General features: G+C 57.9%; 4 protein-coding genes across 6 annotated transcripts in view; 1 reads left to right on the forward strand and 3 right to left on the reverse strand.

The window, feature by feature from the left end:
- KDM2A (lysine demethylase 2A) overlaps positions 1-4069 on the reverse strand; it is a 46109-nt gene extending 42040 nt beyond the window's left edge. Inside the window, exons 1-3 of one of the 2 annotated variants that reach the window (XM_061999551.1) lie at positions 4028-4069; positions 3525-3552; positions 2037-2141 (exon numbers count right to left, since the gene is read on the reverse strand). In XM_061999551.1, the coding sequence (XP_061855535.1) occupies positions 2037-2078 (42 nt within the window). In that variant the 5' untranslated portion in view covers positions 2079-2141; positions 3525-3552; positions 4028-4069. Of the gene's footprint in view, positions 1-2036; positions 2142-3524; positions 3553-3981 lie in introns of both variants that reach the window. The other variant, XM_061999550.1, reaches the window with a different exon arrangement.
- A 3979-nt stretch (positions 4070-8048) lies between these two features.
- On the reverse strand, positions 8049-12163 carry RHOD (ras homolog family member D). The gene is made up of 5 exons (XM_061999527.1): positions 12035-12163; positions 11439-11526; positions 11064-11173; positions 8297-8431; positions 8049-8216 (listed from the first exon to the last, which is right to left on the reverse strand). The coding sequence occupies exons 1-5, from the start codon at positions 12161-12163 to the stop codon at positions 8049-8051; spliced, it is 630 nt and encodes a 209-aa protein (XP_061855511.1).
- Positions 12164-14221: 2058 nt separating this feature from the next.
- On the forward strand, positions 14222-15142 carry LOC104552325 (mas-related G-protein coupled receptor member H). The gene has a single exon (XM_010210801.2). It carries the CDS (start codon positions 14222-14224, stop codon positions 15140-15142), a length of 921 nt encoding a protein of 306 aa, XP_010209103.2.
- A 1766-nt stretch (positions 15143-16908) lies between these two features.
- Positions 16909-19169, reverse strand: LOC104552456 (mas-related G-protein coupled receptor member H-like). Of its 2 annotated transcripts, none has more exons than XM_061999953.1 (2): positions 18691-19169; positions 16909-18370 (listed from the first exon to the last, which is right to left on the reverse strand). In XM_061999953.1, exon 2 carries the CDS (start codon positions 18330-18332, stop codon positions 17385-17387), a length of 948 nt encoding a protein of 315 aa, XP_061855937.1. In that variant the 5' UTR covers positions 18333-18370; positions 18691-19169; the 3' UTR covers positions 16909-17384. The 2 variants fall into 2 exon arrangements, with proteins under 2 accessions (XP_061855937.1, XP_061855938.1); XM_061999954.1 differs by having other exon boundaries at positions 18684-19169.
- Between the last annotated feature and the right edge of the window lie 5698 nt (positions 19170-24867).

Raw genomic sequence — 24867 nt, forward strand, 5'->3', positions numbered from 1 at the left:
GCACTTTTATCTTGCTGGATAATTCATCTGTGATACCTTACTCTGTAAGGACTAGAAACACTAAGAGAACAGCTCCTTGCATTTCAAAGCATGCACCTTGGAAAAAACACCCAGCATCCTTTAAAGGTCCTTTAATGACAGAGCAAGAGAGCCCAACAAGCTGAAGTTCCCAGGAAAAGGGAAGAAGGAGGCATGAACCAAGCCTTACCTACCATCCAGGGCTGATGCCTCCTGCTCTGGGCTGCAGGCCAGCAGAGCCAGCACGCTCCTGAGGCCACAGAGCCTAGGTGAGCCTCATCCTCTGCTTGCTGCCCATGTGCCTTCCCAAGCCCCTTAAGCACGTAGCTCATCAGCATGTAGCCACTCATCCAGCTTAGCACAGTGTGTTGGAGCCTGGGCTACCTACCCTAGGACAGCAACTCTTCCTGGTGACTCTTACTTGTGAGATTAGAAGTATTTTTAAACAGCTAAGTTCCTGGGCACTCGTCCCCTTCATCTGCTGAGTCTTTACCCAGCCACTTTGAGTTACTTCAGCTCATCAAGAGCATAGTTTAATCAAAACCTGAAGCCAGTGTTGCCTCCAAGAGAAGCCATCCCACCAGCCTCACTGCTGCCTAGAGGAATGGTTGCTCCCCAGTCCAACCAGCAGCTTGAGCTGCAAGTTGTGCGAACAAGTGTGTCAGGGCAAGGGAGGAGGTGAGGCTGCTGCTTCTGGCAGCATTGCCAAATTAAAGCAAAGCACCTGAGAAGAACAAGCCATCTTGAAGGGCCCACAGAAGTATTACAGTTTGGTTTGGGGTTCTACTTTTTTTAAGCACCCACTCAAAAAAAGGAGAAAAGACTCAAAACCACTTCAAGTCAGTCACTTCAGGTTCCCAGAGTGGGCTAAGGCAGCTGACTATAACATCATAGATGCCAAACCACCCAGTATAACAATCCTGTCTGTGAAGCAGACACCAAGCAGCACCAGGAAAGGAGCAGACCTACAGGAAGGTGTTTGGACAAACCCTGGCCTATGCAGTATCACCCTCTCCGTGGGGGCCAAGGCTGGATTAACTGCTTCCCCCCTCAGCAGAGGATTCCCATCCCTCAGCACACGCTGACCACAAGTCCCTGCCACCTCTTCTATGGCCAGGCACCCAGCAGCAACAAGAACTGCTCAGTCTTGAGGGCAAAGCTTAATGCCAAGTGCCACACTGCCTGACACCAAACAGTTTCAGAGTATTAAAGGATAAGGCTTTACCTTTACAGAGAGCGCCCTGAAGGTGAGCCACAGGGACACACAGCCCCTGCTGTCACAGAGCAAACACTCTCCTTTGCCAGGGGGCTCACAGCTGCCTCAGACAACATGAAACTGATCTGCAGGAGACACAGCAGCCTCCCTATCCCTGGCATCTCTGGGAATATTATCTCAGACTCTCAGAGCAGCTGCTTTCAAACTGCTCACAGTTAGAGCTCAACTCCCCAACCAGCGGCGCAAACATCAGCTGAGCCAGAGCTCCTGACAGGGCCTAAGACCCGGCTTTTGGAACAGTTCCCTCTGAAAGAAAACACCAGGAGAAGAGACATGCACATGTGCACAGGCACAAGTCAACTTGAGCTTGGAGCTGGAGCTGCTTTTGTCAGATTTCACAGCACGCTCAAATCAAGTCCAGGCTGACATCGTGGTAACAGACAGTATCTCGGCTTCTCTGCTTGTAATACACACATGGAGAAAACCTGCCCTGCCACGAGCTACACTGCCACTCATTTCAGACTTCTGTCCAGCAGCTGCACAAACCACCTTCTGCAGACTCAGTCCCTAAACCTCTCTTCTTCCAGAGCCAAGTGCCTTTCACCAGGGCACTCTGCGTCCCAGGCAGGAGCCACGGAGCCACCTAAGCCTCTGCTGGCTGAGATAACACCTCTGGGCAGGCTGCACTGACCTGCCACAGTGACTTTTTTTAGGGTTGGTTAACCCTGTTACCAACAAAAGCCTTTTCTTCAGGTGGAGCAGAAGCAAGAGCAGAGTAGGAGTGTTTGGGGCCGGTACTGACCAGTCTTTGGCTGTAACGGATCCTTTCTTCCTCGGGCTCCATCTCCGACTCTTCTGAAGAGAGCGAGAAGGACACTCCAGGACTGCTGTCTTCCTCCTCTTCCTCCTTTGAAGTCAGAGGGAAACAGTGAGGCAGAGCACACAGAGAGATGACATGCCTACACCCCTCAACTTCTTGGCTTATGTGGAGGCCGATCCCACACCGCCATGCAGGGTGAAGAGAACCCTGTGTGCGTGAGCCCACCTCAACTTTGACCGCTCCCATGCTAACTTTAGGCATGACCTAGAGTAAATGGCTTTATCAGCTGTTCCCTCAGGCAGCCTGAGCTGCAGGGCTGGGATGGGGCAAGAGCCTCCGCTCTGCACTACCCCCAGCACAAGCTGCAGCTCAGCTGGCCCACACGGGGATAGAAAACACACAAGCTGCTGTCAGACTCCTGAGGGCAGGAGGGGAGAAGGCTGCTTTCCCCACAGACTGCACACCGGAGAACCAAGTCCTCGGAACAACACGACTGCCGTCCTCTGGCACTCGGGAGAGGCTCCAGAGAGCAGCTCCCGTGAAGGGGGAAGGCGCAGGGGACCTCTCTGTCACACACGGCTTGAGCGGGGCTGCGGCCACGGGAGTCGCTTGACAAGACCCACACACTCGGGTCTCAGAAGCTGCCACCTCGTGTCACCACCCGATAACACGGCAAAACCCCCGGGGAATCGGATGGCACCTCAACTTTTCTGTTCCCTCCCCCCCCTTTAAAAGCCACGGAAAGAACCCAAAGCCCGTGTGTACCCTTAAACCCCAGAACCATGCGTATGTCAGACCTTCGGGGAAGGAACCCGCCGCCCAGTGTAGCGTTACGGAACCGCTGCCCCAGCTCAGACACAACCCACTCCCCTCCTGCTCTCCGCTGCCCCTCGGAGCGCGGTTTGACAGCGGAGCGGTTCCTCTCCCGCCAGCGTCTCCCCCCTCCCCGCAGCGCTCGGGACAGCGCTCCCGGCTCAGCCGAGACAGCCCGACGAGCTTGCCCCGCGCTCGCTCAACTCGGTGTAGAAACAACCAGACAACCCCGAGAACAACCCAGCAGCCCGTTCGCAACACCCGCACCGCGGGGCAACCTCCAGCCCGTCCCGTCCCGGCGCCGCCGCCCCCGCCCCGCCGTCGGGGCAGGAGGGAAACAGCCCCTGCCCGGCAGAACAAAGCGGCGGCGGGGGAAGCCCTGGGACGGTGCTCGGGGAGCTGTAAGCCGGTACCCTCCGGCCCCGGGGGCCGTCCGCCCCCAGCGCTCCCCTGCCCACCGAACTTCCCGGCCTCGCCTCCCCGGGGGCCGCCAGGAAGGGGAGACCCGCCCGCCCCCTCCCGCCCGGGGCAGCGGCTGCGCCGCCCGACTCCTCTCCCGGGGACTCGCGGAAACTTGAGGGGTCGTCCGGGGGCGGCGGGACGGCGCCGGACCCCCCCACCCCCCCCACCGCCGCCCGCCCCCCGCCAGCGGCTCACCAGGTCTCTCCGGCGCCTTTGTCCTCTTCTAACGCCGAGACGGGGAGAAACAGAAGAGTCGGGGAAGGAACCCCCGGGTCAGGCAGCGATCGCGCCCCGGGCCCGGGCCCGGGCCGCCGCGACGCCCCACGCCTCACCCCCCCCCCCTTCCCCGGCCCCGCCGCCTCCTCCCTCCCCGCGCCCCGCCGCCCCCGCCGCGGCGAGCGGCCGCTGACAGCCCCGCCGGCCGCCCCGACCCGCTGCCCGCGGGCCCCGCTCCCCGGCCCGGCGCCGCGTCCGCCCGGCGCCGCGTCCCCCCCCTCCGCCGCCGCCGCCGCTCCCCGCCGCACCCCCCCCGGCGCCAGGTGCCGAGCCGCCGCCGGCCCCGCAAGCGCCCGGCCGCCGCCGCCTCCCGCCGCTCCCGCGCCCCGCCGCCCGCCCCGCCGCCCCCCGGCCGGGACGCGGTTCCCCTCCTCACACAGGAGCCGCCGCCGCCATTTTGAACCCGTCAGAGTCTCACATACACACTGACTCGGCCGCCGCACTGCGCCTGCGCCGCCCGCAACCTCCCCTGACCCCCCCCCCCCGCCGCCTCCCCCGCCAACGGCCGTGCGCACGCGCCGCGGCTCCCGCCCCCCGCCCCCCCGCAACGCCCGGCCCCGCGCCGCCGCCGCCGCTGGGCGCGCGCACGTCCCGGCAGCGGCCCCGCCCCCGCTGGCCCCGCCCCGCCCCGCCCCGCGCCCGGCCCCGCCCCGCGCGTGCGCACGGCGGGTTGGGCGGGGGGAGGAGGAGCCGCGAGACCGGGCTGCGCGCGGGGGTCCCGCGTGCGTGGGGGGGGTGTGTGGGGGGGGGTGCGCGTGTGTGCGCGGGGGTGTGTACGTAGGGCTGTGCATGCACCCGCGCGCGTGCAGCTGCGCGCACCCCGAGCGCACCGGCGCCGTGTAGTGCACGCGTGGAGCACGCGCCGGTGCACATGCAGCACGCACGTACCGACATGGAGCACGCACCTGCGGACGTGCAGCGCACGCATACACGGCTATGTGCATGCGTACACACCCATATGTGTGCATGCATGCCTAGATGCATGCGTACACACGCCTATGGACGTGCAGCACATGCATACACAGCTGTATGCATGCATACACACCCCTATGTGTGCATACATGCCTAGATACATGCATACATACACCTATATACATGCAGAGCATGCATACACAGCTATATACATGCATACACACCCATATATGTGCATACACACACCTATATATGTGCAGCATGCATACACAGCTATATACATGCATACACACCCATATATGTGCATGCATGCCTAGATGCATGCATACACACACCTATAGATGTGCAGCATGCATATACAGCTATATACATGCATACACACCCATATATGTGCATGCATGCCTAGATGCATGCATACACACACCTATAGATGTGCAGCATGCATACACAGCTATATACATGCATACACACCCATATATGTGCATGCATGCCTGGACACATGCATACACACACCTATAGATGTGCAGCATGCATACACAGCTATATACATGCATACACACCCATATATGTGCATACACACACCTATATATGTGCAGCATGCACACACAGCTATATACATGCATACACACCCATATATGTGCATGCATGCCTGGACACATGCATACACACACCTATAGATGTGCAGCATGCATACACAGCTATATACATGCATACACACCCATATGTGTGCATGCATGCCTGGACACATGCATACACACACCTATAGATGTGCAGCATGCATACACAGCTATATACATGCATACACACCCATATGTGTGCATGCATGCCTGGACACATGCATACTCACACCTATAGATGTGCAGCATGCATACACAGCTATATACATGCATACACACCCATATATGTGCATGCATGCCTGGACACATGCATACACACACCTATAGATGTGCAGCATGCATACACAGCTATATACATGCATACACACCCATATATGTGCATGCATGCCTGGACACATGCATACTCACACCTATAGATGTGCAGCATGCATACACAGCTATATACATGCATACACACCCATATATGTGCATGCATGCCTGGACACATGCATACACACACCTATAGATGTGCAGCATGCATACACAGCTATATACATGCATACACACCCATATATGTGCATACACACACCTATGGATGTGCAGGATGCATACACAGCTATATACATGCATACACACCCATATATGTGCATGCATGCCTGGACACATGCATACTCACACCTATAGATGTGCAGCATGCATACACAGCTATATACATGCATACACACCCATATATGTGCATACACACACCTATATATGTGCAGCATGCACACACAGCTATATACATGCATACACACTCATATATGTGCATGCATGCCTGGACACATGCATACTCACACCTATAGATGTGCAGCATGCATACACAGCTATATACATGCATACACACCCATATATGTGCATGCATGCCTGGACACATGCATACACACACCTATAGATGTGCAGCATGCATATACAGCTATATACATGCATACACACCCATATATGTGCATACACACACCTATATATGTGCAGCATGCACACACAGCTATATACATGCATACACACCCATATATGTGCATGCATGCCTGGACACATGCATACACACACCTATATATGTGCAGCATGCACACACAGCTATATACATGCATACACACCCATATATGTGCATGCATGCCTGGACACATGCATACACACACCTATAGATGTGCAGCATGCATACACAGCTATATACATGCATACACACCCATATATGTGCATGCATGCCTGGACACATGCATACACACACCTATAGATGTGCAGCATGCATACACAGCTATATACATGCATACACATCCATATATGTGCATGTATGCCTGGACACATGCATACACACACCTATATACATGCAGCACATGCATTCACAGCTATATACATGCATACACACCCATATATGTGCATACATGCCTAGACGCATGCATACACACACCTATAGATGTGCAGCATGCATATACAGCTATATACATGCATACACACCCATATATGTGCATGCATGCCTGGACACATGCATACACACACCTATAGATGTGCAGCATGCATATACAGCTATATACATGCATACACACCCATATATGTGCATGCATGCCTGGACACATGCATACTCACACCTATAGATGTGCAGCATGCATACACAGCTATATACATGCATACACATCCATATATGTGCATGCATGCCTGGACACATGCATACACACACCTATATACATGCAGCACATGTATTCACAGCTATATACATGCATACACACCCATATATGTGCATGCATGCCTGGACATATGCATACACACACCTATATACATGCAGCACACGCATACACAGCTATACCTGCATACTCCCATCTGTATATGTGCAGCACACGTGGATACACAGCTGCATACATGCATACACGTGTATTTTGATGCATACATGCGCCTGCAGACATGCAGCACACACATGCACTCCTATATCTGTGCAGCACACACTTATGTACATGCTTATATACCTGTATGCATGCAGCACCCACATGCACATCCCTATACATGCAGGATACATACTTACACAGGTGTATACATGCAGCATATGCATGCATACACACATACAAATGTGCAGTACACACCTGTATACATGCAGCAGAGATGCACACACCCCTACAGACATGCAGCACACACACACCTATACATGAAGCAATGCACACACCCCTGCAGACATGCAGCACACACACATACACACCTACACATGCAGCAGACATGCACACACCCCTACAGACATGCAGCACACACACACCTATACATGCAGCAATGCACACCCCCCCTGCAGACATGCAGCACACACACACACCCCCACACCCCCCTAGCAGACATGCACACCCCCCTGCAGACATGCAGCACACACACATACACACCTACACATGCAGCAGACATGCACACACCCCTACAGACATGCAGCACACACACACCCCTACACATGCAGCAGATATGCACACACCCCTACAGACATGCAGCACACACACCTACATGCAGCACATGTGCCTACACATGTATATACACGCACAGGGAGCCGCAGCCACAGGGCAGGAGGGGCTCAGTGCCATGGCTGCAGCGGGACTCCCATCTCTGGACACAGGGACGGGGCTGCACTGATGTGCCTTGAACTTTAATGGCAGAGCTGCACCGGCATCCCGCCGGGTTGCCCGTCCCTCGCTGGCCTGCCAGCAGGAGGGGGACACCCCCTTGCCACCCCTCAAATCAGTTCACTGCTTGCAGACCGCAGCAGGTCTTCCCTGGGGGTCCCTTCCTGCTGTCACCCCATGGCGACCGGCGGTGGCAGCAGAGGTCCGGCAGTGGCAGGAGGGTGCTGGCAGCAGCGGGGAGCTGAGGTGCCGCTGTCCCAAGCCCCGGGCTGGGGGGACAGCGGGAGGTGACAGGGGCTGTGCCGGGGGCGGGGGGCTCAGCAGAGCACGCAGCCCCTCCTGGGTCGCTTCCTGCGCTGGCTGCGGCGCGTGGCGCTGAGGGCGGCACGGCAGGCTTCCGCGAAGATGGCCCCGATGTTCTCCTGGTAGCGGGCCGAGCACTCCAAGTAGGACACGGCGTGGACCTGCCGGGCCATGGCCTCTCCCTGCGGGGAGCAGAGGGGGTCAGAGCCCCTCGTCTTCCCCCCTTTCCCCGTGCTGAGCCCATGGCGGGGTGGCCACTTGCCTGCTGGTAGGTGATGGGCTCCAGGTGCCCCTCCTGCAGCTTCCTCAGCACCGCCTGGTCCCGCCGCAGGTCCGACTTGCAGCCCACCAGCAGCACTGGGATGCCCTTGCAGAAGTGGTTCACCTCTGGGTACCACTGGGGGGGGCACACACGTGTCACTGGGGACATGGGATGGGCAGCAGCTCCAGGGGACACACAGATGTGTCACTGGGGATATGGGATGGGCAGCAGCTCCAGGGGACACACAGATGTGTCACTGGGGATATGGGATGGGCAACAGCTCCAGGGGACACACAGATGTGTCACTGGGGATATGGGATGGGCAACAGCTCCAGCACACACACACACTTGTCACTGGGGATATGGGATGGGCAGCAGCTCCAGCACACACACACACACTTGTCACTGGGGATATGGGATGGGCAGCAGCTCCAGCACACACACACACTTGTCACTGGGGACATGGGATGGGCAGCAGCTCCAGGACACCCACACACTTGTCACTGGGGACATGGGATGGGCAGCAGCTCCAGGGGACACACACACATGTGTCACTGGGGATATGGGATGGGCAACAGCTCCAGGGGACACACAGATGTGTCACTGGGGATATGGGATGGGCAACAGCTCCAGCACACACACACACTTGTCACTGGGGATATGGGATGGGCAGCAGCTCCAGCACACACACACACTTGTCACTGGGGACATGGGATGGGCAGCAGCTCCAGCACACACACACATGTGTCACTGGGGACATGGGATGGGCAGCAGCTCCAGCACACACACACACACTTGTCACTGGGGACATGGGATGGGCAGCAGCTCCAGCACACACACACATGTGTCACTGGGGACATGGGATGGGCAGCAGCTCCAGGGGACACACACACTTGTCACTGGGGACATGGGATGGGCAGCAGCTCTGGGACACACACAGATGTGTCACTGGGGACATGGGATGGGCAGCAGCTCCAGGGGACACACACACATGTGTCACTGGGGACATGGGATGGGCAGCAGCTCCAGGGGACACACACACACACGTGTCACTGGGGACATGGGATGGGCAGCAGCTCCAGGAGACACACACATGTGTCACTGGGGATATGGGATGGGCAGCAGCTCTGGGACACACACACACATGTGTCACTGGGGATATGGGATGGGCAGCAGCTCCAGGGGACACACACACATGTGTCACTGGGGATATGGGATGGGCAGCAGCTCCAGGGGACACACACACACTTGTCACTGGGGATATGGGATGGGCAGCAGCTCCAGGGGACACACACATGTGTCACTGGGGACATGGGATGGGCAGCAGCTTCGGGACACACACACATGTGTCACTGGGGACATGGGATGGGCAGCAGCTCCAGGGGACACACAGATGTGTCACTGGGGACATGGGATGGGCAGCAGCTCCAGGGGACACACAGATGTGTCACTGGGGACATGGGATGGGCAGCAGCTTCGGGACACACACACACATGTGTCACTGGGGACATGGGATGGGCAGCAGCTCCAGGGGACACACAGATGTATCACTGGGGACATGGGATGGGCAGCAGCTCTAGGGGACACACAGATGTGTCACTGGGGACATGGGATGGGCAGCAGCTTCGGGACACACACACACATGTGTCACTGGGGACATGGGATGGGCAGCAGCTCCAGGGGACACACAGATGTATCACTGGGGACATGGGATGGGCAGCAGCTCCAGGGGACACACAGATGTGTCACTGGGGACATGGGATGGGCAGCAGCTCTGGGACACACACACATGTGTCACTGGGGACATGGGATGGGCAGCAGCTCCAGGGGACACACAGATGTATCACTGGGGATATGGGATGGGCAGCAGCTCCAGGGGACACACAGATGTGTCACTGGGGACATGGGATGGGCAGCAGCTCTGGGACACACACACATGTGTCACTGGGGACATGGGATGGGCAGCAGCTCCAGGGGACACACACACATGTGTCACTGGGGATATGGGATGGGCAGCAGCTCCAGGGGACACACAGATGTGTCACTGGGGACATGGGATGGGCAGCAGCTCCAGGACACACACACACTTGTCACTGGGGACATGGGATGGGCAGCAGCTCCAGGGGACATACACACACTTGTCACTGGGGACATGGGATGGGCAGCAGCTCCAGGGGACATACACACATGTGTCACTGGGGACATGGGATGGGCAGCAGCTCCAGGGGACATACACACACTTGTCACTGGGGACATGGGATGGGCAGCAGCTCCAGGACACACACACACTTGTCACTGGGGATATGGGATGGGCAGCAGCTCCAGCACACACACACACACGTGTCACTGGGGACATGGGATGGGCAGCAGCTCTGGGACACACACACACATGTGTCACTGGGGATATGGGATGGGCAGCAGCTCCAGGACACACACACACATGTGTCACTGGGGACATGGGATGGGCAGCAGCTCTGGGACACACACATGTGTCACTGGGGACATGGGATGGGCAGCAGCTCCAGGGGACACACACATGTGTCACTGGGGATATGGGATGGGCAGCAGCTCTGGGACACACAGATGTGTCACTGGGGACATGGGATGGGCAACAGCTCCAGGGGATGGACACACTTGTCACTGGGGACATGGGATGGGCAGCAGCTCTGGGACACACACAGATGTGTCACTGGGGATATGGGATGGGCAGCTCCAGCTCCTCAGCACCTCCCCTGGGATGATGGGGGGGTGGGAGCAGCTGCTTTACCTTGGTTGGGATGTTGTTGTAGCTGATGGGGTTGGTGACGTCAAAGCAGATAAGGACAACGTCTGAGTCTGAGTAAGACAGCGGGCGAAGCCTGTCGTAATCTTCCTGTCCTGGTGGGTGGAGAAGCAGACCATTACACCCCAGTAAGCAACTGGGCTGGGTCTCCTCCCAGCCTGGGGGCACAGAGGGGTTTTGGGGACAGAAAGGCAGCACTGCTGAGAGTGACACAGTGATGTTCCCTTGACCCAGCTGTGAGTTAACCTTCCATCACCCACAGTAGCGTGGGGACGCCCCCCCGAGGCACAACCCACAGTGTGGGACCCACGGGCTGGGCAGTGGGGGCACAACTGCCAGCCCTGTCCCCTCCTGACCCACCTGCTGTGTCCCAGAGGTGGATCCTCACGGGCTTGCCACCAACCAGGACGGAGGCCGTGTACTTCTCAAACACGGTGGGGACATAAAGCTGGAGGGGACAGGGTGGAGGGTGAGACAGGTCTGTGGGCAGCAGCAGGGGGGGAAAACCTAAGGGGTGGGGCACAGGGTTGGGAAATGGGGGACAGGAGATGGTGGGGCCTCCCCAGAGCAGCAGGGTGGGGATGCTGCTTGTCCCCCACAGCCCCGGGGCAGCACCTCAGGCAGGCAGGATGAGCCGGGGGGGGGGGGCAGGAGAGAGGTGCTGGGGTCTCGTGGGCTGCTCCCCCTCCCCACACCATCCCATACATGCCCTCACTGCTGGACAGACCCCACTCCCCAGCCTGTGACCCCAGAGAGGCGCCCGTCCACCCCCTGAGGATGCCACCCTGGACCCCCATCACCCCCTGCTCCAGCCCCCCCAGCCCCCCCAGCCCCATCTCCCACTGCCATGCCCCATCTCCACTCCACCACCAGCCTGGAGACCTGGGGGCAGTGACTTACCCCCCTTCCCCGTGTCCCAGCAGGGCTGAGGTGCCAGGGGACAGGGAAGCTCCTACCTTGGGGAAGTCCCCCCTGGCAAAGGCCACCAGCAGACACGTCTTCCCGCAGCCCCCGTCCCCCACCACGACAACCTTGATATCGGCCTTGAGGGGGCCTGGGCTCTGCCCCCTGCGCTCCTGCTGCATGGAGGTGGCCAGTGGGGCCACAGAGCTCGTCTGACCTCGACAGGGACAGGGACAGTGACAGGGTGGCAGGAGGCACCCGCCCAGGCCAGGGTGCAGCCACTGCTTGCCTGACGGGCCCTGCCCACAGACCTATGGGCGTCTTGGCAGGCACACGGTGCCTGGCACACGCTGCTCACCTCTGCCTGTGCCTGCAAACCCCTCCCTCTGTGTGCAAACCCCTCCCTGTGTGTGCAAATCTCCCCCGACACCTGCCTGCACATGGGCACAGTTGTCCGTTGCACACATGTGCTTGCCCACCTATCCCTGCTCACACACCCAGCTCCACGCGCTTCTCTCACCCCTCAGTGCACACACAGGCTTGTACAGCTCTCCTTCCCACTGCCCAGCTCCCTCCTCTGCATGCTCCCATCCCCGGGCGTGCAAACACGTGTGTGCCCCCTGCCCACCGAGTGCCTGCTGCAGGGGGGAGATGCCACAGCTCACTCCCCCTGCAGAGCCCAGATTTTATTGCCCTGAGCATTTACAGGAGGCAAAGTCCAGGGTGGAGGGAGGTGTAGGGGGTGACTCATGGCTCGGGCTCCTCTGCTGGTGCCAGCCCTTCTGGGTGCTGTGCTGTACCCTGCTGGGAATCCCAGGCCCTGGCACACGCCTGGCTCTGGCGGCACCTGGCACACGTTTCTTTTCCCAGTGACCCTATCAGGCTGGTGAGGATGGGCTGTAACACCCTGATGCTCAGACACGAGGGATTTGGGAGGTGGGGTGTCCTACTGGCTGTGCTATGGGTACAGCAGGTGAGCTGGGCAAGGGTGTGAGCATTCACAGCCACAATGTCAGCCTTAAGAGATGAAGAAGCAGGTTTCTGCCCTTGCTGTAGAAGCAAAGCACAGCTGATGCTGAGGAGGTGCTTTGAGCACCATCTGGTCCCGTTTCCCCACCAGTATAAGGGAGGTTCAGTGGCTGGAGGGGACACAGAGGGCAGTCGGTGCTGCTCTGGGGAGGAGGGAGAGACCGTGTCCATTGCCATGTCCCTAAGACCTCCTCTCCTCTGGCCAATGAATGAGGGCTTCTGGTATAGGGGTGCAGGGATGGATGGGAGGCTCACATGTGCCATTCCTTGCCATTGCCCCCAGTCCTGTACCTGTCCCATCCCCTGCACTCCTCCCACTGTCATCCCCCAGCACCCTCAATGGGTACCAGCTGGTCCAGGAGCGTGCTGCAGCTCCTAGACCCATGGCTTGACCCCCACCAAATTCCCACCCAGGCTCGATGAAGGATGAAGACTGAGGAGAAACAGTGGCAATTCACACGTCTGGAGGCTAGGAGGCAAATGCAGACCGTAATGAACAATCTCAGAAGGATGCCAGCACCAGGGCAGGGTGGGGGAAGGAGACTGGAGCACAATAAAACCATTAGAAAGGTGGTAATTACCAGCCAAATGAGATATCAGGTCAAATCCTAAAAGCATCAAGATTTTTCCACAGCAAGATGTGGCTGCTGCAGCGTTCATCCTCTGGGGTATTCTCTGCACCAAAGCATTTCCTTTCCCACCGGACCGGCAGAAATTTGCGAGGAGAAGCAGCCTGTGTTTGTGAAACTGCCCAGTGCTCTCTCACCACCTGACCCGTGATCTTGCAGAAACGCCCCGGAGAGCAGCTTTGTTTGGAGGAGAAACGGGGCTGCTTGGGTCTTCTGAGGACCCCAGATCTCCTCAGCTGAGCAGGTCGTGGCGAGGGGAGCAGGAGGGAGGGAGCGTGCCCGGCGTGGGCAGGGCGGCCCTGGGCTGCTGCGTGGTAAGGGACGGGGGGGTTGGGATGGGAGCCCGGCCCAGGGGGCTGCTTGCCTCTCCCCAGAGCTCCCCACAGCCCCCCTCCCCGCTCCCACATGCACTCCCTCCTTGGGGTACCGGCAGACCCCCACCTCTGCTTTGCACTCACCCCAGCCCCTCCAGTCACCCCGCTGTCCCCCATCACCCAGACCCCTCTCTCTGGCAGGTCCTTCGGGGTCCCACTGACTCCCCATCCTCTGACTGCAGCCGGGGGCCTCATCCCGCCTCCCGCCATGGATCTGAACCAGACACCCCCGTCCCCTCCCGCGCCCCCCACGCCCACAGCCGCCGGAGACGGCCCGTGCAGGGTGGAGGTCGCCGAGGTGGCCACGGACGCCGTCACGCTGCTCGTCTGCCTCTGCGGGCTGCTGGGCAACGGGGCCGTCCTCTGGCTGCTCGGCCTCCGCATCCGCAGGAACCCCATCACCGTCTACATCCTCAACCTGGCCGTGGCCGACTTCACCTTCCTCCTCTTCATGGTCGCCTTGGTGTCCCTCTACATGGTGGAGAGCGTCTCCTGCTCCCTGGTGGTGTCCCTGAAGTACCTGAGGTCGCCTTTCCTGCTCTCCCTCTTCTGCTACAACATGGGCCTGTATCTGCTGACGGCCATCAGCATCGAGAGGTGCGTGTCCGTCCTCTGCCCGCTCTGGTACCGCTGTCGCCGTCCCCAGCGCTTGTCAGCCGCGCTGTGTGTCCTGCTCTGGGCCCTCTCCATCGCTGTCATTGCTGCAGTCACTTCCCTGTGCCTGTGGCACGAGCACGAGCACTGCCAGGTCGCTCTCATCTCCATGTACCTCCTCAACTTCCTCATTTTTGCCCCAGCCATGGTCATCTCCAACGTCATCCTCTTCATTAAGGTCCTTTGTGGCTCCACGAGGCGTCAACCCAAGAAGCTCTTTATCGTTATCTTCCTCACCATCCTCTTCTTCCTCATCTTCATGCTTCCCCTCAGCATCTGGAATTTCCTGCAGCAGTTCAGCTACATCCTTGTGCCCTCCCAGGTTGTTTTCCTGCTCGCCTGCATCAACAGCAGCATCAACCCTTTCATCTACTTCTTGGTGGGGAGCTGCCGGAGGCGCTGCTCCCTGGTGTCCCTGCAGGACGCCTTCCGGAGGGTCTTTGAGGAGACAGGGGTCACCACGATCTCCAGCTAAGAGGCCCCCGTGGGTCACACTGGCTCTGCTGCATGCTCAGCTGCTCATTCATGCTCCTGTCTGGGCCCACAGGTCACTTTCCCGTGGCTGCGTGTCAAGATGCATCCCATCTTTTATCCCTTGCTGTCTTGGTCCCACTGTGTCCCCATTCCATCCCCATACCTATTCCATTGCTCTCCTCATCCCCATCTCAATTCTAACCCCTTCTCAAACCCTTCCCCATGCCAGCTCCATCACCATCCCATTCCCAGACCCATCTCATTCCATCTCATCCCCACCATCTCTCTGGCCCCATCCCATTTCCATCTCTACCCGAGTTTCATCCCCATTCCAATTCCATCCTTCTCCCAGTTCCATCCCCGTCCCAATTTCATCCTGATCCCCATCTCTATCCCTGTCTCCATCCCTATCCCCATCCAAATTCTCTCTCTATCCCCATCCCAATTCCATCCCCAACCCCATCTCCACTCCATCCCCCTTATCATCGTCTCCATCCCCTCCTCATCTCGCTCCCATCCCTCCCGTCCCACCGCGGGCCGATGCTGCCCTCCAGCGATGGAGAGGAGCGGGGCGGCCTCCAGCCCCCCCGGGCCCGCTCGTCCGCCCCGGGGAACTGTGTGTCTGGGGCTCGGAGTCCGTCAGCCCCGCTCCTGGCCCCTGGCTCGGGCCCTGCCTGCAAAAAACCCCGGCCCCGCACCCCCCGCCCCAATAAACGCCGCTGGCTCCATCCGCCGCCTCCCGTTCCTCTCAGTCTGCTCGTGGGGGCGGGAGAAAAGGAGGTGGGGGCAGGTCTGGGACACCGTGAGGGGAACGTCTGATGGGTGTGTGTGGGGGTCTCTTTCCAAGAACACCCCCCCTCCCAAAACCTTACGGGGCGGCGCGGGGTGAGCAGCCCGCGGGGAGGCACCGGAGCCTCAGCTGTGGGGCTGTCTGAGGGGTGGGAGGTGCTGGGGTTGGCGTGGGGGGTGCAGGAGGCGGCGGGGTTGGTATGAGGAGTATGGGATATGGTGGGGCTGGGTTGGGAGGTGTGAGATGGGGTGCGGTTAGCGTGGGGCCGTGGGATGCGGTGGCGTTGGTGGGAAGCTGTGGGACACGGTGGGACTGGCCGGGCGGTGCAGGAGGGGGTGGGTTTGGTGGGGTGTGCAGGATGTGGTAGGGCTGGCATGGGGGGTGTGAGAGGTGGTGGGGCTGGGAGGAAGGTGCAGGGGGCGGTGAGGGTCCGCATTGCTCGGGACAGGAGGGAGCCCAGCCCCGGCCGTGCAGCCGGAGGAGCCGCACCGAGCGCGGCCGGGCGCCGTCTGACCGAGCGCTGCCGCCTGACACACGGCTGTCGCCCCCGGCGCCGTGTTCCTGCCGTCCCGCGGCTCTGCCCAGCGCTGAGGGACCTGGAGGGAGGCGAGTGACGCTCCGCGGAGCCTGTGGTGACCAACAGACGTGGCATCCCGCTTCTGGATGGGGACCTCAAACTCCCCCTTCCCTTTGCTGCCGCAGCATCCCAGCGGGAGGAATGCTCCGGGCTGCTGAAGCCAGGCCAAGAGGGGGAGTTTCAGAAGGCAAAGAAGAGTCTTTTACACTGAAGTTAACAAAAGATCTTTGGGGAGCTGTTTGCCAATAGCTGCTTGCTGTTTGCCGTGTCTGGGTGTGCCAGCACAGTCCCAACTGGCATCACTAGTGCTGCCGTGAGCACAAACCGTGTCTGTGTCTCCTCTCCCTCCACCCGCAGTCCCCAGGTGGCAGCAGGACACCGACAAAGCCGAAGGTGCTCGGGATGCGCGACGCTGTTTATTGGGATCAGGCAGGGGAGAGGTACAGGAACGGGGCGGTGTCGACCCCGTCTGGCGCTGCGGGAGGAGAGCAGAGCTCCGAGAGGCCGTTCAGGGTGAGATGTGGGGCGTGGAGAGGGGCTTTAGGGCATCGAGAGGGTTTTCCCTTCGCTCTGTACGAGTCGGTTTCTCAGAGGAGATGCTGAGCCCGCAAAGCCGACAGCGTGGGAGGCGGGAATGTGGTCCCTGAGGCACGTTGCCCTCAGGGGAGCAGCGTCCCAGGGCCAGGGGGAGGAAAGCCCGTGCTCCCAGGAGCTCCCAGCAGAGCATCCCTCCCCACATCGACCTTGGCCATGCCCCCGATGTCGTCTGCAGCAGACAGAATGGAAAGGGTGACATCAGGGCAAATATTGCCGTGGTTACTCAAAGAAACCCTCAGCCACTGTCCTAGGGGCCTTAAGCAGAGCAGTGGAAAGGCTTCAAGAGGCTGGGGCCAGTATGTCCATTGTAGCATCATTGCTGCATGCAGTGTGGTCTTCAGGCTCCTCAAAGACCCTCCGGAAAGCATCCTGCAGGGACACCGGGGAGCAGCGCCTCCGGCAGCTCCCCACCAAGAAGTAGATGAAAGGGTTGATGCTGCTGTTGATGCAGGCGAGCAGGAAAACAACCTGGGAGGGCACAAGGGTGTAGCTGAACTGCTGCAGGAAATTCCAGATGCTGAGGGGAAGGGCGAAGAGGAGGAAGAAGAGGACGGTGAGGAAGATAATGATGTAGAGCCTTTTGGGCTGGAGCTGCTGGGGGCCACACTGGACCTTAATGAAGAGGATTGTGCTGGAGATGACCATGGCCGGGGCAAAAATGAGGAAGTTGAGGACGTACATGGAGATGAGAGCGACCTGGCAGTGCTCGTGCTCGTGCCACAGGCACAGGGAAGTGACTGCAGCAATGACAGCGATGGAGAGGGCCCAGAGCAGGACACACAGCGCGGCTGACAAGCGCTGGGGACGGCGTCTGCTGGAGCACAGGACGGACACGCACCTCTCGATGCTGATGGCTGTCAGCAGATACAGGCCCATGTTGTAGGAGAAGAGGGAGAGAAGGAAAAGCGACCTCAGGTACTTCAGGGGCACAAGCAGGGAGCAGGAGATGCTTTCCACCATGTAGAGGAGGGCTGAGGGGACCATGAAGAGGAGGAAGGTGAAGTCAGCCACGGCCAGGTTGAGGATGTAGACGGTGATGGGGTTCCTGCGGATGCGGAGGCCGAGCAGCCAGAGGACGGCCCCGTTGCCCAGCAGCCCGCAGAGGCAGACGAGCAGCGTGACGGCGTCCGTGGCCACCTCGGCGACCTCCACCCTGCACGGGCCGTCTCCGGCGGCTGTGGGCATTGGGAGTGGTGGGGCAGGTGGGGAGATGGGGTTCACCTCCATGGATGGCCCCCGGGCAGGTGCTGGGATGACTTCCCGGGCTGTGGGCAGACAGGACAAGGTGTTTGTTAGCAGCTTGGAGAAGCTGAGCCTGAGCCCTGCAGCCCCTCACCAGCTCCTCACTCTGGGAAGGCAGCAGTGGAGGACAAGCGGGATGTGCTGGGGAGGGGAGGGAAGGGCATCGTGGGGGGGAAGAGGGAGATGGGAGGGAAGGAGAGGGAGGTTCACTGGGAGGTGCAGGAGGCAGGAGCAGGGCAGCAGGGAGAGGACCCCCTGCCTGTCACCAGGAGAGGGTGAGAGGAACAGAGCTGCTGGAGGAAAGGAAGGTGGGGTGGACATGAAGGAAAACATTACTCTTAACTGTTCTCTTTGGTGAAGCAGCAGGCAGGGGCTGTCCTTCCAGCCGGGCTCGGGCAGATCAGCGTCGCTCTCTGCGTGTCTCACGCTCCTTTTGAATCCACATCCCGACGTGGATCCTCCAGGGTCAGCTGCATGGAGAAGAAAATGCTGCTCCTGTCCCACTGGCTGCTCTCCGTGCCCCGTCCAGCTGCAGTGTGTGTGCGTGGGGGACTCGGGAAGGGTTTGGTAACTGCAGCTCCGTTGAAGCTCCAGCTCCCTCTTCCTTGTTTTTATTTATCTTGCTCTCTGTTTTTTTTTTTACCACAGAGGAAGTGACTTTTGCCAGAAGCTCCCCAAGCAACATTTTGTGAATGGCTCCTCGTTTACTCCTGATTAGAAACAGAACAACGACCCATTCCCTGGCTGCTTTCCCTCTCCTGGCAAGTTGCTGTCGTTCTTCCTTTTTCTGTTGAGGGGCTCCCCGGCTCTCAGCATCCCCGGGGGCACATCACCCCTCCAGCAGCAGAGCACAGTGCTGGCAGTGCCAGTGATGCCACGGGTGCTGGCAGTGCTGGTGATGCCAGGAGTGCTGGCAGGGTGGTGAGAGGCTTCTCAGAAGAGACTTCCCTTCTGGGAAGAGCTCAGGGATCGTTGCGAAAACCTCCTCTGGCCCCAAGGGAACACACCTTCAACCCAGTGCCAAGAGTTATCATTTCTTGTCAGCCTGATGCTGCCTTTGACAGGACAACAAACAGGGGTTTTCAGCCCGTTTGCGACATTAACAGCACTTACAGCCCAGGTTAATTCTTGCTAATACCCCTTAGCAATGCAATGAACGCTGTTACAGAGCAGATTTCACGGTGCTGTGCTCCCCCTCCCAGCTCTTCACCAGCAACACATCCCCTTCTTCCATTTTTACAGCATCCCACCCCTCTGGGTATCCCCCACAGCGCCGGCTGTACCTCCTGAGGGTGTTAAACCCTCCCGCGGCTCAGGGCTGAGCAGAGCATTCACCCTCCACGCCCCCTCTGGCCACACTGTCCCCTGGGCAGGTCCATGGGGAGCTTGGTCTCCTCACAGCCACTTTGCAGCCCACAAAGGGCTTAATGTTAAAGCCGAGATTTTGCATCATTAATAGCCTCGCTGTGATGATTAAAACGACAAGGGCAGCCTGATGAGCGAGGCTTGCCGTTGCCTCGGCTGTGGAAGAGCTTCTCTAAGCACCCACCGCCCCAGAGAGTGCCCTGCCTCTCCAACACCGTGATGCTCTTGAAATTGGGAGGCACTTTTGACTCCTCTCCATGCTGACCACCTGGTTCTTTGTTGCAGTAACTTTGGGCTGCTCTAAAACACACCGTAAGTGCTTAAAATTGCCTTTTACGGGATATACTCCCCTTAACGGTTCCAGTTTCAGCACTTTGGGTGAGGGCAGAGCTGTTCCCGAGGGCTTCATCCCCAGGTCACTTCCTATCGAAGTCCCTCCCTTCGGCAGGGGCTGTAATTACAAACCCTGACCCTTTCATCTGTGCTTCGTGCCAGGAGTCGGAGCGAGCTGCACGGGCAGAGCCCATCGCCGAGCCACGAGCCCTGGGGATGCTGGTGGGTGCTGCAGGATTCTCCCCACTCCCTTCTCCTGCAGCCACCCCCGGTAGCCTTTAAGGCTTTCCAGTTTGCAGGAGTATCTTTCCTTCGGGTCTTTGGGGTGGGATGGGCTGGGACAACCCAGAAGATACATATGCCCAAAGGGTTTCTGAATGAAACCTCTCAATCACATCTTAAACACTCAGAAACGATTTACTCAGCTCTTGCCAAATCTTTGGGTGCCTGTACGTCCAATTTCTTAGAAGCTACATGAGATTATTAGGTGCTGACTTCAAGGTTCTTTTTTGGGGAGGGTTTATCTGCTTGTTTGCTTTGTTTTTAAGGTTGAAGGAAGCGTTCTGAGTCGTGCACTGCAGTGAAGTGCTTCATGATCCCCCCCCCCCCCCCCCCGCAAGAACAGAGAGGAAACCCTCTGTTACTAAGCCCTCACTACCCGAATGGGCTGGCTGGAACTGAGCTAACCTCAACCCCACTTTCAGCTCAGCATCTCCCGAGCCACTCAGCTGTTGAGTTAGATAAGTATACCACAATATTTCCCAAGACTGGGATTTCCCTGCTGCACAGGGGGAGTGCAGCTGAAAACATCTCTTTCTGTACAGGCCAGTCCCCAGAATTCATGCAGAAATGCCCATTTTCCCCCAGTGTGGTTTAGTGAAGCAGATGGAGACGTCAACCCCGGGCTTGACAGGAATCTCCTTTGTGCCTTTTGCTTTTCTTTCCGTTTACCCGATAAAGCGCAAATGACGTGAAAAATGTGATCAGGCTGAATTTTCGGGGTGATGGGATCCTCTCCAGAGTCTTTTTTTTCCACAATGAAGGACAGGAATTCTCTAAATTACCTTGAACATATGAAAGACAGCTGGTGCAGGAGCCCTGCGTGGCAGCACTGCTCTGCATCACTCTTCCCCTCTCCTTCATTTTTCTCTTGGGAAGGGGAAAGCTTCTTTTTCTTTAACGGGTTTTATCTCGTACTCGTTTAACCTGTGTCAGAGGAATGGCCCTGTCAGCCCCTCTGCCTGCTGAGTGGAGGGGTGACTCGTCTGGAGATGGGGCACCTCTGCTGAGAGGTCGCTGGGTTCTGCGTCACCCTCACGGCCAATTCTTTGGGCAAAGGGAACTCTCCTCGTCACAAACTTCTTGTCACGAGGACAGCCTGGTGCAGAAGGGCACGTACTGCAACCAGCCTTTTGCAAAGTGTACAAGAGACGGCAAAAAAACTCCATGTGAACACCACAGAGCAAACCAAATCCCCTCACTTTGTGCAACTGGAGCCGGTTGCCAGCATCCCATCCTCTGAGCCCGAGGGGAAATCTCCCTCTTCACTTAGTGGGTCTGGCTGTTTCTCTTCTCCCTGAGTGAATCCTTAAGGATCTGTGCTATTCCTTCAAGGCTCTGCCTTGTAAATGATTATTAGGACAAAATCTCAGGGGAGGAGTCGACCAAGACCCTCCTTATCGCTGCCGTGTCGGGAGGCACCGGCGCTTGCGGCTGCAGACCCGTTTTTGCATCTCTTTCTCCACACATCTCTTTGTACGCTGAGAAAACAGCCCTTGAGCAGGCAGCATCGCCTCCCCGGGCTCACGGAAAGGTTGTTAGGCTTTGGCTGAAATGGATTCGTGCTGCATCTCTGCAAACGGACTTGAGGAATGCTCAGCCACCGGCTCCGGGACAACTCACATCTCCCCAGATGCTTCCAGCACCTCCCGCCCAGCGCAGGGGCTCCTCAGGGCTCAGGCTTCACCTCTGCAAGATTCGGACATGATTTGGGGAAGCCAAATTAAAAGCAGAACGAGTCTCAGTGAGGGCGGGGGGAAACAAAACCCCAACCCGCCTGGGAAATGAGAGCTGTTGGGATGCTGCTCCCGGCTATGGATGCTGCGATCGGTGTCAGCCGGAGCCAGGCACAGCATCGCTGCTCGTAGGCTCTGCCTTCCCGGGAGGGGGGAGGATGAAGGGTGAAGCACAGCCTGCAGCCACAGAACCCCCGTTCTGCAGACTCACACCGGCTGAAGATGTTCTAAGAAAGCATAGGGTCGTGCTTTCCCTGGAAACGTGAGTGAGCGGCAGCTTTGGGAGCGAGAGGGAGAGGAGCTGCAGGGCAGCTGCGTCGCCTTTCACCCAGGCAGGATGTTTTCAGCTAATCCTGGCGTTGCTTTGGCACGTTTCTCCGGCAGGCGCCGTGTGGGGGGTACCAAAGGCGGAGGATGGTGTAAAAACAACCACATCCTCCGTTGGTGAGGCGGGCGGGGGCTTCCCGGAGGATGCCGCAGCGGGACAGCCTGTGTGCTCCTCCGTGGCCGGGGCAGATGCTGGGAGCGTGCCGAGGGGGAATTTGGAGCAAGCTGGCCCAAAGGAGTTCCGTGGTTAGAAGGACATTTGGAGCAGAGAGAGCTGGAGACGGCAGTGGTCATTATCACAAACTTCATCAGGGTCGTTATTCGCTGGGACACTTGACAGCTCCTCACCAAGACACTTGAATGTTCCTCAGGCTATTTAAACACCCCCCCTTCCTGGGTGAGAGGACTGCTCTTTATTATGGGCCATATCTTTCTGTTTCTACCCTGTTAGAGTCGTTTATGATTTAGTTGTAATTTCCTCTAATTGCAGGGATTCTTGTGGACTGCTGGGTGGGTTGTAGGAAGAGGTTTCTGCTGGGAAGTGAGTGCCTCAGCTCCAGCTCTGGCCCAGAGTGAGCTGCAGGCAGAGGAATGCTGATTAGTTCCATCCAGGTCACACAGATGTTCCTGTGGTTTGGCATTTTGTCCAGCTGGCCCAGAGATGGTAAAAAACTGTCTCCAGCTCCTCTGTCAGATTTTGTGGGATTATTTCCTGGGATCACAGCAAGGGAGTATGAAGCAAATCGGAGTATGAAGCAAATCAGAGTCCTCCAATCAAAACCTTTCCCACGGTGGGCCTGGGAAGGAAAGGGAGATGAGCAGAGGAGATGCTGAGAGGTGACAGCCCATGCTGTCTGCTGAAACCCAGCCCAGAAGAAATGCTCTGGGTCCCTGTGAAGGCAACTGGGCAAAAGCCAAGGGTGTGTAAGAAAAACTGACTGCTGGGACTGTCCTGGCATTGTTCCTGAGCACTGTGTGACTTTGGAGTGGGCAAAACTCCAGGTTCAATTAAAACCTGGCACTTTGTTTCTTAATATCACCCTTTTCTCCCTATTTTTACCATAGAGAGAAGAAATTAAAGCATTTCAAATGATGCCAAAAGGTGCCTTTAGGGACACTGATGTGAGGGAACTTGCCATCTCCAGTGGGAGTTCTCAACTGCCAGCCTGGTGAAGAATCAGAGGTCTTGATGCCAAAGTGGCTGCTACAAAGTGAAATCAGTGGGTGCTCAATCCAACAACCATCGTTGTCACCACACTGTTGTCCTCAGGTGTGCCAGAATCCACCCCCTGGGTCAGGGGCTGCTGTTGCAACCACCTCTCCCAGCTGCTTGGCAAGAGGGACCTTCCCTGAGCAGCAGCTGTCAAGGTTATTTATGATGTTAATACCACAAGCACAGAATCACTGAGGCTGGAGAAAGGCCTCTCAGATCATCTAATAACATTAGTTATTTATAGCTTAATTGATCTGTTGTTTGCATGGCTGGATGCAACTTGTGTTGATTATTTGTTCCTTAGTAATTGTTATTTATAATTTATTATTTACTATTTCTCCACCCATGTGCTGCTCACTGTTTATTTTCTACCACTCACAGTTGATTATTTGCCATGATTTACTAATAGTAACAGTTGTTACTCACCCCTTGTCACTTATTTATCCCATTAACATGATTTAACCAAGGTTGAAAGTTACTTACAAACAATTGAGGGATGAAGAAGCTGCATTTCTCCACCAGCTAAGGAAGAGCTGTTGGGAGGAACTGTCCCCACACAGCCCCTGCCTTATGCTGAGCTGGGCTCTCATTGTCCTGCTTTTGAGTCCTCCCATAATATGAGGAAACGGGCTGCAGCTGCCCCAGGGGAGGCTGAGGCTGGAGCTGAGGCAGAACTGTTTCCCTGAGAGGGGTGTGAGCCCCTGTGCCAGGCTGCCCAGGGAGCTGGGGGAGTGCCCAGCCCTGGAGGGATCCCTCAGGCAGGTGCTGAGGGCTGTGGGTCAGTGCTGGGCTGGGCAGGGGGAGGACAAGGGGTAGATCTGATGATCTGGAAATGATTCTATGATTCAGAGTACCCCAGCAGCACCCCACATCATAACTCATGAGCAACAGCCCCCTCTGAGGGCTCCCTCCTGCAGCCTCAGCAGGGTGAGAGGTGAGGACAGGGCACAGCACAGCTGCTCACCCGGCAGAACCAGAGGAGGACAGGTCTGTGCTCTGTGTCACCCCTGGGACGTGCTGGTTGGGGCATCACCCTGTCCTGCTGTTCTCTTGCCCTCCCCGTGGCACAGGGTGATGGAGTCACCCAGCTCAGCGCTTGCAAAGGACGGAAGTGATGGCAGGTGCTGTGTCAAGCGTTGCTTCCCCTGGGTTGATGGGGAGCTGGTGGCCTTGCAGAGCTCCCCCAGCCCCAGCCCCTGCTACAGCAGGTTCCCCTGGCTCAGGGGGCACAGGAATGTGTCCAGGTGGGGTTGGGAACCTCCCGAGA

Source organism: Colius striatus, chromosome 7, assembly GCF_028858725.1.
Source record: "Colius striatus isolate bColStr4 chromosome 7, bColStr4.1.hap1, whole genome shotgun sequence".
Taxonomy (NCBI): domain Eukaryota; kingdom Metazoa; phylum Chordata; class Aves; order Coliiformes; family Coliidae; genus Colius; species Colius striatus.

What these genes read in the sequence shown, in the direction of transcription:
- RHOD (XM_061999527.1), bottom strand. Translation starts at nt 12,163, where the DNA reads ATGCAGCAGGAGCGCAGGGGGCAGAGCCCAGGCCCCCTCAAGGCCGAT. An exon ending in CCACCTCTGGGACACAGCAG is followed by an intron (nt 11,174 to 11,438) that starts GTGGGTCAGGAG and finishes TCCACCCACCAG; the next exon opens with GACAGGAAGATTACGACAGG. An exon ending in ACAACAACATCCCAACCAAG is followed by an intron (nt 8,432 to 11,063) that starts GTAAAGCAGCTG and finishes TGCCCCCCCCAG; the next exon opens with TGGTACCCAGAGGTGAACCA.
- LOC104552325 (XM_010210801.2), top strand. Translation starts at nt 14,222, where the DNA reads ATGGATCTGAACCAGACACCCCCGTCCCCTCCCGCGCCCCCCACGCCC.
- LOC104552456 (XM_061999953.1), bottom strand. Translation starts at nt 18,332, where the DNA reads ATGGAGGTGAACCCCATCTCCCCACCTGCCCCACCACTCCCAATGCCC.